At 40.2% G+C, this 13,291-nt stretch overlaps 1 protein-coding gene across 6 annotated transcripts in view; it reads right to left on the reverse strand.

Annotated features, from left to right (window-relative positions):
* The window catches only part of NUBPL (NUBP iron-sulfur cluster assembly factor, mitochondrial), a 60,841-nt gene that overhangs the window by 18,971 nt on the left and 28,579 nt on the right, over positions 1–13,291 (reverse strand). For 3 of the 6 annotated variants that reach the window (XM_080979166.1, XM_080979167.1, XM_080979170.1), the window contains 2 exons: positions 12,166–12,205; positions 11,968–12,058 (listed from right to left, as the gene is read on the reverse strand). The exons of 1 other annotated variant lie outside the window; for it this stretch is intronic. In XM_080979166.1, the coding sequence (XP_080835292.1) occupies positions 11,968–12,058; positions 12,166–12,205 (131 nt within the window). Of the gene's footprint in view, positions 1–1,777; positions 1,899–11,967; positions 12,059–12,165; positions 12,206–13,291 lie in introns of those variants that run through there. 2 more of the 6 variants (XM_080979171.1, XM_080979168.1) reach the window with 2 other exon arrangements.

The raw sequence follows: 13,291 nt of genomic DNA on the forward strand, positions 1-13,291 counted from the left end.
AATCTAGATTAATTGCTTGTGAAAGAACATTATGCCCATTTTATTAGCTTCCTGGAGTTCAAAGTGGTAGGGGACTGTCCTTAAAAAGCATGACCTTTCAAAAGTTGACTGCCTGTTGTCTAAAACCTACAATTCGTTGTTCATTTATTTCAGACCAGTCCATGCTTAATTACAAAGAGACATACATCATTTTATTTGTATGCCGCCTTTCCATCGTTAAAACCACGGTCAAGGCAGCTTACAACGTGGAAAAAAATTACGTAATCGCAAACATAACAAAGTAGTAATAAGCAATAAATAAAACAAAATAATAACAAACTGAACAATTTTCATATAAATCTTAAGATCTAAAATAAAGATGCAAAAATTAATATCAATAATAGCAACAACACCCCCCCGCCCCAGACAACAAAAACCCCTAAACAATACCCCAGCCCAAGAGTCCATTCAGCAGCCTCAGCTTTTGTAGCTGGAGTCAATCAGGGCCCCGCCCTCTTGGCCAGGTGGGAAAAGGCCTGCAAGGCAGGGAGCAGGTCTTGCAGTACTCAAGAGCCAAAACACAACAGTAAACTCTAAGCATCATTCTGTGTTTGGGTGAAATGAGTAATGAATTAGCTAAAAACAGAAGCATACACCAGAAAAGGCACAGGTAATGCAAAGCTGTGTCTGCAAGAGTAGACTCAAGAGTGTGCTCCCGATGTTTCCTTTGTTGAGGTGGCCTCAATTTGGTGCTTTACTGTGTTCCACTGCTTTCAGCAGGGAGTAAACACACGCAGGAGCTCAATTGCTTGAGTGTATCCCACCCCTTCCGAAAGCAGCGCAACAAGATACACACAGGTCCCACTTACTGAGCACAATGTATTCCCTGGAAATGGTTCATTAGGTGAGTGTTCACGTAACTAATCCACAATTTTCACTGATTCCTATGGGAACATGTCTAATACAGTCGTACCTTGGAAGTCGAACAGAATCCATTCCGGAAGTCCGTTTGACTTCCAAAACATTCGGAAACCAAAGCGCAGCTTCTGATTGGCTGCAGGAAGCTCCTGCAGCCAATCAGAAGCTGCAGAAGCACTGTCAGGCGTTCGGCTTCCAAAAATAGTTCGCAAACCGGAACACTCACTTCCGGGGTTGTGGCGTTCAGGAGCAAAAACGTACGACTTGCAAGGGGGTCGGGATCCAAGGTACAACTGTACATCATTTCTCCTATCTCCCCCCCCCCCCCCGCTTCCATGGTTTCTTCCTGAAATGGCTGTAGCCAAGCAGCAGAGCACAAACAAGTAAGGAAGTAAGAATGTGGGCAAACTCTGGGTGTGGTGCGTATAGCGATGTTTGGGCATAATTAGTTGTTGTTGTTATTATTATTATTATTAATAATAATAAATTTTTATTTATACCCTGCACTTCCCAGTTCAGAAAACCAGGCTCAGGGCGGCTAACAACAAATTTAAAACACTTAATTGAGGCAACAAAAAACAGCATAAAATACAGTATAAAACGTGAATAACAATAAATTCAGAATTCAAAAATCAATTTAAATAAACATTAGATGATCACTAGGGCTAGCTGGTTAAGTTAGTCCTATTTGGGCCAGTGAGGAGATCAGGGGAGAATTAGCTGCGGGATCCCAGAGCACGTAATCCTCATAAAAAGGAGAGGGGGAGGGTATGTTTGGATAACTGATTCTTTCGCGTAAGGAGAAAGAGGGTAGCAGGACCTGCATGTTATACACCATATTCAAATAGCACCGAACTCTCAAAGCTTAGTGTGCACTCACAATTGTTCCTCTGCAACCCAATCTGTGTCTTTCCTTCTTTGGGTGATGGAGAGATGAGTGTGGCTTCCCTGAAATGGCCTCGTGGGCCAAATGGAAAAGCCTTGCAGGCCTCATTAGACCCACAGGCCAGAAGTGGCTAAAAAACGTGTTGTCAAAAAGGGTAATGATGTCAGACACATTGAACAGATTGTACAAGAGTGGAGTCAATGAAATGAGTTCCCTCACTGCGAGAAGTGAAGCTACAGGGAACCAGGCAGAGGGCCTTCTTGGTAGTGGCACCCGCCCTGTGGAACGCCCTCCCATCAGATGTCAAGGAAATAAACAACTATCTGACTTTTAGAAGACATCTGAAGGCAGCCCTGTTTAGGGAAGTTTTTAATGTTTGATGTTTTATTCTGTTTTAATATTCTGTTGGGAGCCGCCCAGAGTGACTGGGGAAACCCAGACGGATGAGCGGGGTATAAATAAATCATCATCATCAGGTAGTTTACAATATAAAAATGCATAAAAACACAACATAATAACAAATGCTAAGAAAATGTCTTTTGATTATAAACCAGGAAAGCAATCCTTATTTAGCCATAGGTGTTCCTTCTGTCTTGCTACCTGCTAGAATTCAATAGCCTTCTTCTCCACACACTGAACTAAGAAGCCTTGCCCCCAAACTACATGCATTTACTAATCTGCACAGTTGCTACCCACATACCATAGTCAAGTAAACTTGTCTACACCACTGGGGACTCCATCCTTTGCAGTGATCACAGTATGACCCATTGCCCTTTACATGGGGGAAACAAGAGTAACTATCAATTTTCTACCTAAATCCATTATCTTTTCTTCTTGAGAAGATTTATTTGTGCCAATGGTATGTTTTAAGAACAGTGTGGCATATCTCCCCACCCCCAACTTGAAAATGGGGGTGTGGAGATTTATCTGGAGAGCTTAAGTACTGTAGAGTACTGATCCAGCAGGTAAAAATCAAGAGCATTTAATTCTAACATATTAATAATGCCTGGAGTGATTGCAAGAGATGAGATATAAATTTATCCTGTGAACCTCAAGGGAAAAACACTGAATTCCTTTTCTAGCAAGCAGGCACAGCAGTTCTGAAACTTCAAGTATTCCAAGATTTTGCATAACTAGATATGGATGAAAAAGACATTAGGCATGAAAACATAGTATTAGTAACTAAGCAATGTCTTTTTGAGCGTATTTTTCATTAGATAGTTTTATTCTAACTTTCTTAAAACACAGAAAAAAGCCATTGAATACTGTGCTGGAGAAAAGCAGGAAAGAAAAGCAATGTCCCACCCAGTGCTGGATTTACGTATAAGCTAAACAAGCTATAGCTTAGGGCCCCACTCTCTTGCCTCCCTCAAAAAAATTTCACTGTTAATATACTTCTTCTTAATTGTATTTCAGTTCGACAATTACTTTGATAAAATACATATTTTGTTATATGCAAATGGCTTTAGATACCTATTAGGTCCATAAATTACCATACAGCATATATTCAACACAAAAAACAGCAACAATTTGTTGTTAGCAAAGGACAGCTGGACATATAAAGGGCCCCATTGCCTTCAGTAGCTGAAGGCCTCATCAAACCTAAATCCGGTCCTGGTCCCACCCCCCTTTTTTGTACATTAAGGTCACAATTTGATTGGAAGACTGCCAATCAACAGAACAGCAGTTTGATTTTTAGACTACATATGAACTTCATACACTCTAAAGGGGCTTCCTGTGAACCTTCAAAATAAGTAAGATTGCAATTGCACAGCAACAGTACCTAGGAATGGAGTCAACATTACTCTACACGTCTCCTTCTAGTACCAGGGTCACCAACATAGTGCCCCTGAGCATACACGTGCCCACAGAAACCTTCCCTATGGGTCAGAGGTTCCCCTTCCCGATATTAGGTTTGAAATTAACATTACTTTGTAGCCAATAGGATAGGGCTGTGGTATGGGCTTGCCTGCAGTTATATGTAAGGCACCCATGACAGTTTCTCCAGTTTGCAAAAGTGCCCATTGGTCCAAAAAGGCTGGAAACTGTTCCTGTAGCGCTTGATAACCTTATTTCCCTCAATTTCCTCCTCCTCACAACACCACAGGACAGCTGGAGGTGTAGCTCCATCTTTTACTCCCCCCATCCCCACTTTTTATGAACCACAGGACTCAAGTAGGCCTTGACTACAATTTCCATTAAAATGTCAGAAATGAAGTTGAGTATTATTTAGATCAGATTCCCAAATTATTATTATTATAATCAAATCGTTTTTAAAAAAAGAATCCAATGGATATCAGTATTTTTTCAGTTTTCTGAAAATCTGTTAGGTCCCAGTTAATCCCAGTATGCCACTTTGTTCTAGATTCATAACAATTTCCTGTTTTATATGCATTTAACTTTTTCTGTGTAATATAAAAATGCCAGTTTAAACAAATGATCTAAAACCTTAGGATCTCAAATCACAGGGTGTGACCTATCACACCACAGAGCAATGTGGCCATGTCCATGCAAATGTCATGAATATCTGGAAATTAGGATACCTATCATCTATGTGTAGCAAGCAAAAGGCTGTAAATTAAATTAGAATAGTTGCAGCGGCTTCCAGCTGTCTTGCATCTAGTCACAGGAATAACAGGGTGCTAGCTTCTTAGCTACTGAAGACTGTTCAGGCCAATACTTGCAGTGTCGACAGTTGAACTGCTGTACTATGTGGTATACCCTACTACTAAGATGCATGTGTATTCACATATCATGGTTGTGGATGACATCTTTGTGTCTTATTAAAAAGAGATGGCATTCTACATTATCAGCCCTTTTCTTCCATTCATGGTAAGCCATCTCAATCAGACTGATAGTAGTTTCTGGCTAGGTAAAATGTGTGCAAATAAACTGTTTTAGACTGCAGACTGTTTCAGGCAGAAAATGGAAGTTTGCATGCAAGTCTCATTTGTAAGCAACATTCTACCAAATCATGACCTTAATCCCTCTTCTAAGATCAGTTCTAAGAAGTGTGTCTATATGCAAATACTTCTTTGTGTAGGAATAAATTAGCTCAGATTAACAAAACATTATGGTAACAGGAATTCCCTCTTGCAAACAAACAAGTGAGCGTTGGTTACAAAATTATACCTGTAACACCCACCATCTGTCAGCCTTTGTGCATGTGTGGAAAATGCTAAAATGTTCACTGCTTGAGTACGTACAGTGTTGTGAAACATTTCAGATGTTGGAAATGTAATTGCACTTTGCTTAAGCGCAGCATTCATCTTTTTTTTTCTTCTAAAAAAAGCATTTCCTTGACATTTATTGTTAAAGCGGTGTAATTAACTGCCATGTGGTGTCTGTGTATCTTCCCTCATTCAGGAACATCGCGAAAGCTTCTGTGGCAAATTGTTCTAATCAATCACCAGGTATAACCAACAAATTAAAACTAAAAACTATAGATATTCACATAATGTATATTCTAAGTAAGTAGCGTAAACACCACATTCCTCATGATGCAACACAAGCAAATTGTGAAGGTGTAGATGCACAGGAATGCTGTTTAAGAACACATTCTGTAATGTGTATCATTTGAAGAATAACAAAGAAAAGCTGCGAATTGTGCACTTGTACTAATGCCACATTTTGTGAACAGCCTATTCCCATTAATTTAACCCATTTCGGATGAACACTAAACCATGATTTAGCACTACGTAAGCATGCCTGGGGCTCATACACTCTTCTTCTTCTCTGATGTAGCCACAAGAAGATCATAAGCATTTACCTCTCTGTTTCAAACTAACCAGAGTTCATCGTTATATCTGAATGGGGGAGAACTTTGGCTTGAATCAGTAATAAACCATATTTAGATCAGGGTGAGACAAGGATAGCAAGTGATATACAAGCATAAATATAAAAGTGCTTGGGCTTGGTTATAGCTGGGAATCAGAATCAAGCAATTAAGCCAGTCTTTACAGAAAAGGTGAGTTTTGAAAGAAGGATCTGGATGAGCAATTATTAGTCCTCAAAATATTGGTTATTATGTATATGAGCCAAGCTGCACTATGTGAAGCGCTGCATGATGATAATTTCCTTGAGCCATTTCTGTATATTGGCTCCTATGTAAGCTAATACAGTGGTACCTCAGGTTACAGATGCTTCAGGTTACAGACTCCGTTAATCCAGAAATAATACCTCGGGTTAAGAACTTTGCTTCAGTATGGGAACAGAAATTATGCTCCGGCGGCGCTGCGGCAGCGGGAGGCCCCATTAGCTAAAGTGGTGCTTCAGGTTAAGAACAGTTTCAGGTTAAGAACGGACCTCTGGAACGAATTAAGTTCTTAACCTGGGGTACCACTGTATACCATGGCTTGGTGAACTTCAGATTTGAATGTTCTCATCTCCCTTCATGCAGTCCAACTTCTTTGCTATTCTAGAAATTGACAGTTTGCCATTGTATATGAGTGGGCAACTATGCTTATCTTTCAATCCAAAACTGGAAACCCCTTCACATAGCTCCCCAATTCTGATTTTGAGCACAAACCACAATTTGTCAGTTTTGATCCTAACAGCAGACAAGGGCATTCAGGAAGAAATCTCAATAGGGAAAAGGCACATATGAGCCCAGGACCAATGGCCAATCATTTATTTGGCCATTACTTCTGAACTTTGAAGCAGCCTTAAGTGTTTTTTTGGAAATGTATCATTTGACAAGTAACAGTTTCCCTCATTATTCTTTTTCATATGGAAATGTATAAGCAGGACAAAAAAAAAGTTATCGCTTTTTGCAATAATCCTTACTTGTTAAGTACATATAGGAGAGTTCATGCTTTTGCTTGAAAGACCGCAAGAGCAAACTACACATTGCATAAAATAAAAACAAAAATTGGTCACCTCACTCCAACTCTGTGAACTTTTCCTATTATCAAATGTCTATGTAATCAAAAGTGGAGCTCACACTCTGGCACTTGTTTCCATTTATATCAAGTGAAGGTTCCATTAAAAACCTACACTGCATGAAAGACATTTGTGTAATAGTATTAGCGTAGCAAATGCTAACATCACAGCAGTGTCTATCATCTTTGTACAAGGGAAATGGGGGAGGTTTACCTGCCATTTCGAACAGATTAGAGACCAATCCTCCCTCCTACAGTCAAGGTTTGGTATCCAATGGCTGCATGAGTGGAAGGCTGTGCCTCCAACAAAATTCAGTTATCCCTTTCAGGCCCTGCACTCTCCAGACAGCCACTCCAGAAGGTTGGAGGACATTCTTGAAGCATATGAGTTGTACATAGCAGTCAAGTGTCCCTTATTTGAAGGGACAGTCCCTTATTCCAGTGCCATGTCCTGCTGCTGTCCCTTATTGATAGATGTCCCTTAAATGTCCCTTAAATGATGTCCCTTAAATTTCAAAGGAAGCAGCTCCTCTCCCTCCCTCCCTGCCGGCCAGGGAGGAGGGAGGCTCCAACTGTGTTGCTTGGTTGTGTTGCTCACCCAATAAGAAGTCTAAGAACGACTAGGGGGTGGAGCTTGCATGCCTTGTGTGTGGCTAGTTAATGCAAGCTGAGGGGGTTTTTGAATGCTGGACGCCATTTTGTTGCACGTGCTGCTGCAAACTTTGCAGTGCAAAGCCAGGCCGGGGAGCCATCTTAAGATGAGGCTGCATAGGCCTTGTGGTGCATGTGATTCAGATTCTATTCAGTTAAACCTCGTTACAAAGTTGGTTGGGCAGTGTTCTCGAAGCTACCAGCATGAGTTTGACCAGACTGCAGGAGGACAGGAAGACTGGAGTGCCTGGAACAGGTGAGGCTGCAGGTCCCTTATTTTGGCTGCTGGTCCCTTATTTTCAAGGCTGCTGGTCCCTTATTTTCAAATCTGTAAGTTGACAGCTATGGAGTTGTACTGTATCCTCTGAGGGATGCAATCCATTGGTACAGTGGTACCTCTGGTTACAAACTTAATTCATTCTGGAGGTCCGTTCTTAACCTGAAACCGTTCTTAACCTGAGGTACCACTTTAGCTAATGGGGCCTCCTGCTGCCGCCACGCCACCGGCATGCGATTTCTGTTCTCATCCTGAGGTAAAGTTCTTAACCCGAGGTACTACTTTCCGGGTTAGAGGAGTCTGTAACCCGAAGTGTTTGTAACCTAAGGTGTTTGTAACTCAAACTACCACTGTACAGTCAAATACAACATTCCTTGTTTCCCTAGAGTGGGCATAGGCAGGGGAACATCCAGTCAGTGTAACTTCCTGTTCCACTGGTCTGGAGCATCCTCCCCCTGCATGTGATCTGGGAGATGGGCATGGCTCTGGCTGACTCCATAAAAGAGCCGAGCCATGCAGCCATTTTCTCAGTCTTGATTCTTGCAGTTTTATCTAGTTTGTCTTGATCTCTTGCTTCACTTGTTCTCTTGCTTGCTGCCATGCTGCTCTCCTGCAGCCATTTTGTTCTATTGGTGTGATTTTGCTGTCAGCCAGCAGCACATGAGTTCTCAGTCTCAATATAAGAGATGAACTCAGTTTCTTATATAACTATTAAGTAAAGCCTGCCTTTCAGGGATCAAATCGTGAACTGAAATGTGAGTAAACTTTTTGTTGCTTTACTCAGAAAGATTCTCGTGTCTTTATTCTTTTAAGAGGGATCAAAGGGGACACCAGGAAATAATCTTAACTAAGAGATTCAAACGAATCTGCAAACTAGCTTCCAGCTATATTGAGGGGAATCTGCTCTGCTACATCACATACTAGCGTGAGTGAAGGAAGGACAATACTTATTCAATATATCCCTTCCTACTATCCTTAACATTCCCACATCCTCACCCTTTACTGCGGCTTTCTTTAGCCCAAACTGACCGGAAGTCTCTCTACCCCCGCCCCATTCTCTAAAGAGGTTTTTCAAAGAGTGCAGTAGCTGTGGAGGGGGAAGAGAAAAAGATAAATGTCTGATGTGTGAGCCATCTTCTACTCACACAACTGTTAAATAATACTTATCTGTTTCGAAGCATAAACCCAACAAAAACAGGTGCCTGCACACTCAAACAAAATAACCAGGTTCTTCAGTGGCGCCATTAACTGCAGTTATTAACTATTGTTATCAAAAACGTTATTCTTTACACCAAATGATGGATCTGAGGATGAAATGCATTCACTCTGAAGTCACTCTGCTGGAAAATCTCAAGGCTAACAATGTAAGAGGTTGTTGACATTTCCAACTGATCTCTTAAAAATGTGATGGCTTTCTAGCGACCATTAAAATTTACTGAATTGCTGGTTATTTCCCATAACGTATATTGTAATTTGTATTTACAATAATTGCCTCGCTACAGCCTATTTAAATAATAATAATTATGGTATTTGAGCATGAAGGGACAGCATATACAAGAATATAGAGGCTTAAGCAGTTTTTGAAAAGTGAGTCTTGAATAGAGCGAGCCCTGGCTAGAATTGACTGTTTTAAGAGCACAGATGTTAACTATGATTAAGGCTGAAAGGGGAATGTTTCCAAAGAGGAGAGGAAGTACGTGAGAGCTCACATCTTCCCCCAGGTAATGCTACACTACCTTACGGATATTTGCAGCAGTGCTAGGGGATACACATCATTATGTCTGCACCAACCACTAATGGAAAGGATATCATCTATTTCAGTGGGCTTGACTATAGAATTGGGAATCGTCATTCAACTGTCATGTCCCAGAATACCTCTTCCAGAAGCATAATGAAGTCTCAGTGCAGCAGTCTCTTTTCCTGAGTAGCTAAAAGTTCCATGCTCTCTTAGAATCCATAAAGAATATAAACAGAATAGTTTTAATGTTATCAGACAGTTGTATTTGCACCTGCCTTGGGAGTATCTGCAGAACCTAATTCTGCTAAACTTCTATAAGGAAAAAAATACCATGAATAGAAACTTGATATACCTCATAGTTTTCTGTGTCGTACCCTTATAGAAGAAACTTCATATTCTAAAACTGATGATAAAGGCCATTTCACAATATTGCCTAGTTTTATATGCAAGTCCATGGACCTCTTCTACTGGCTGCAATAAAATGCATTAGGAATATTAGATCTGACTGACTTAATTTTCTTGAGATCTTTATTTAATATTTTATAGCCCTGCCTCAATGTCTGGGAGCCCCTTAAACTCAATGTATTCTATCATAAACCAAGATTAAGAAGGCAATTTATGTGACTTATATATAGCCAGAAAAGGAGGAGCAGAACGAACTATTACTTTCAATTCTGCTGTAAAAGGAAAGTTACAACCAGGCTATTAATGCACAAAATAATTAATCCCCTCCCCTTTTTTTGTAAAGCTCTAAACTTAAAAACAACTTCTGAACAGTAGTTTAACTTGCAGTGACCAGTAACAAAATGTGGATATAAGAGTCATAGAAAATCCAATCAAACCCAGCTTTGGAACAATAAAATATTTTATTTAATTACTGCATGTGATGCCTGAATCTCTACAATGTAAATGTCCTGGTCACAGAATTAAATCTGGTAAACTATGAGTAATAACCTACTGCTACAAGCAGGAGTAAGATTTAAACACACACTCATGAAAACACACTGCAATTATATGTATACAGTTGCATAGTTATAAAACCTTCCTCTTCAACAGATTCTACTTGTCTTTGCTGGTATCTGTAAGCATTTTGTTTTCCTGAAAGGAAACTCCATTTGTCCTGATGCAGGATTAAGGAGCAGATAGTTTATACACAAAAGGAAAATGCTTTGATTGGAGGAAAGTCCTTCTTAAAGCCTTCTTGCAGCTACAAGTGAAATTCCATTGTCAGGGAAAATCATTATCGGGCCCCGTGTCAAGGCACTACTATTTCTTTTTTACTTCTGGATCTGCTAGATTACAACTGCATCTTTAGTTGCTAGGTAACAACCAACTCAGTATACACCATTATCAACACCCACGAGAAAGAAACTGCCATCTGCTTCTCATTTGGGAATTCCATTGACTAAAGCAATATTGCAGTTACTGCAACCCCACCCCCACAAATCATCCTTGGTCTCCCTCAGCCTTGCTTGTTAGTAAAGCAGGTACTGATGTCAGAAAATGTGGTATATTATGTTTTGGGTAGTGACCGAATAAGAATAAGGCATGTTTTTGTGGGGGGGGGGGGGGAGACGCCACCACAGGCAATTGTGATATGTTAAATACCAAATAAAGAAATAGTGTTTCCGAACACATAATAATCTCCCAGTACTAACAGACGCCTTATCCAGTTGTGCTACGTGGTTATGCTTATCTGCACTAAGAACAGCAATGGTTGGAGTAAAATCTTACTTTTAGGTGGTTGGCAGAAATTAAGGCTGGAACTAGCTATTACAGCAGACGGGAAACAGAAGCCCTTCATAACCTCCATAACATCTAATAATGGCTTAATGGGTACCATCACACGTTGAGTGTTTTTGTTCTGCCTCAGTTCCACTTCATAGGCTACTGCTTGCTTGAATTGTCCAATTATGTCCCACCATGCATTGATGCCATTAGAAGTTACTAACAACAAAGGGGAATGAGACAAGGAGCGATTTCTTTCAGCAGAAGCCCTATGTCTGCCATATCATCTAGCCTTGGCTTCAAAGATCTAATATAGATATTGTCCGCGAAAGCAAATTTCAGCTGCTTATCAAAAAGAATGATCCACTATTTATTTGACTAGAAAGTTGCTAAATGCAGAAGGCTACCTAATAGCAAGTCAGACAGTGGTACATTGACCTTGTGTTGTCTATACTGATTGGCAACTGTCCTCCAGAGTTTAAAGCAGGGGTCTTCCCCAGCCCTACCTGGAGATGATGGGACCTTCTGTGTGCAAAGCTCGGACACCAATTTATGGTCCTTCTCCACTAATGGAGAGCAATGGGATGGATTCAGCTAACCCAGCGCCCTAGCAGAAGGGAGCACAACGATTCCCACTCGTGCAATGAGGCTCTCTCCCCTTGTCCCCCCCCTGTGCCTCTCCCAAATCAGCTCTGATGGGTTGGGAGAATCCTCAGAACAGTGTGAGAGGGGAGGAGAGAAGGATCCTTCTATATGGTTCTCAGTATTTCCACCTTCTTTTAAAATGCTTTCATATACAGTGATCAGCACTGGCTTGAATAACTTTATCATCTTTCCTTGGTTTATCAATGAAAGGTGGGGGGCGGGGATCAATTTCTTCAAAAAGCAACATGTTTATATAACTCCTTACCTGTCTCAACAACTTCTCAATGGCTGACATTACCATGGGGCCTCTCCAGACAATTGGTGCAGTCTCTTCTACCAAGAAACCTATGGACATACTACAAGAGAAATGCAAATATTTTTTTTTCAACTTTCAGACATGTTACAAGGAGCAAAATAGAGAAAGAAAATATGTAAAATGGATTTGAACCTACAGATTGCTTACCATGCAATTCCATAGTTCACAAGAGGCCTCATTAAGTTTTCTAGAATGGAAAATGTGTTTTAAAAATACATTTTTAGAAATTATGATTGTAAGTTCTGTTCGTTATGACTGTGAAAATGTTTAGAAACTAGAGGCATTTATAAGAGCAATATGCACCCTCTCAAGGTTTTATGACTTCACTGCAAAGCAGAGGGTCAGTCAAGACATTAACATATAACCAAGGTTAGCACGATTCAGTTTGTTGCTTTAACCTAGTAAGATCTCACATATACACTATAACCAAGGTAATTTCTGGATTCTGTAACTGTGATATGTTGTTGTTATTGGACTGTTTTCCAAGATATTACATCTTTCTCCCTAACTGCCCTCAGGGAAAATAAGCTATATCAATTCTACATTAGGCTTGATACCTAGAGATATGCTAAGAACCTTCTTAACATGGGTGAAGACGAGTCCAATAAACCAGACTCTAAAGCCAGAATATTCTATCCAGAGAGAGGACCTGCTACCAGTCAAACTAAAAAGGTAGCTAAAGCTTACTTAAGGAGAGTCCCAAGAAAATGCTGCATCAGCAAGTCAACAGAAATGTGGTTTCTGACATTATTATATTGCAACTCTACTCCATAGATTTCTTTCTGAAGTTTGGTACCATTTAAGATTCTTAACAAGAGTTTACTTGATGAAAAACAGAATATGACATGTCACTGAGAAGCAAAACATCTTGCATTCATTCAGACACTACACTTTCCCTCAAGAAACCTTGCACTTGCATATCATTATTTTTTGCAATATTCAGCAGTTAATAAAATAAAATAAAATAAAATTCATTGTTACCAGCCTATGCTAGGGTGCCCAGACTGCACAAAAATGCTTATCAGGAAGAACTGGAACAAAAGTCATCAAATGGGCAACCTTCTATTTTATTTCTCTAATTAACGGATCAGGAAGAACACAGACTGCAATTTTTCTTGACAATCCTCTCTATGGCCTCCTAATATTGCAGTTAATCCTTATGCATGCTTCACCACTCAGAATAGCCCTATGGATGCTCTTAAAACGGCTCTCTCTATATGCTTGGTTATGCTGAAAGCCAAAAACCATAGGAGAGTATGGCTGCACTGTTATA

This window comes from Podarcis pityusensis (genome assembly GCF_964106645.2).
Source record: "Podarcis pityusensis genome assembly, chromosome: 1".
Classification (NCBI taxonomy): Eukaryota; Metazoa; Chordata; class Lepidosauria; order Squamata; family Lacertidae; genus Podarcis; species Podarcis pityusensis.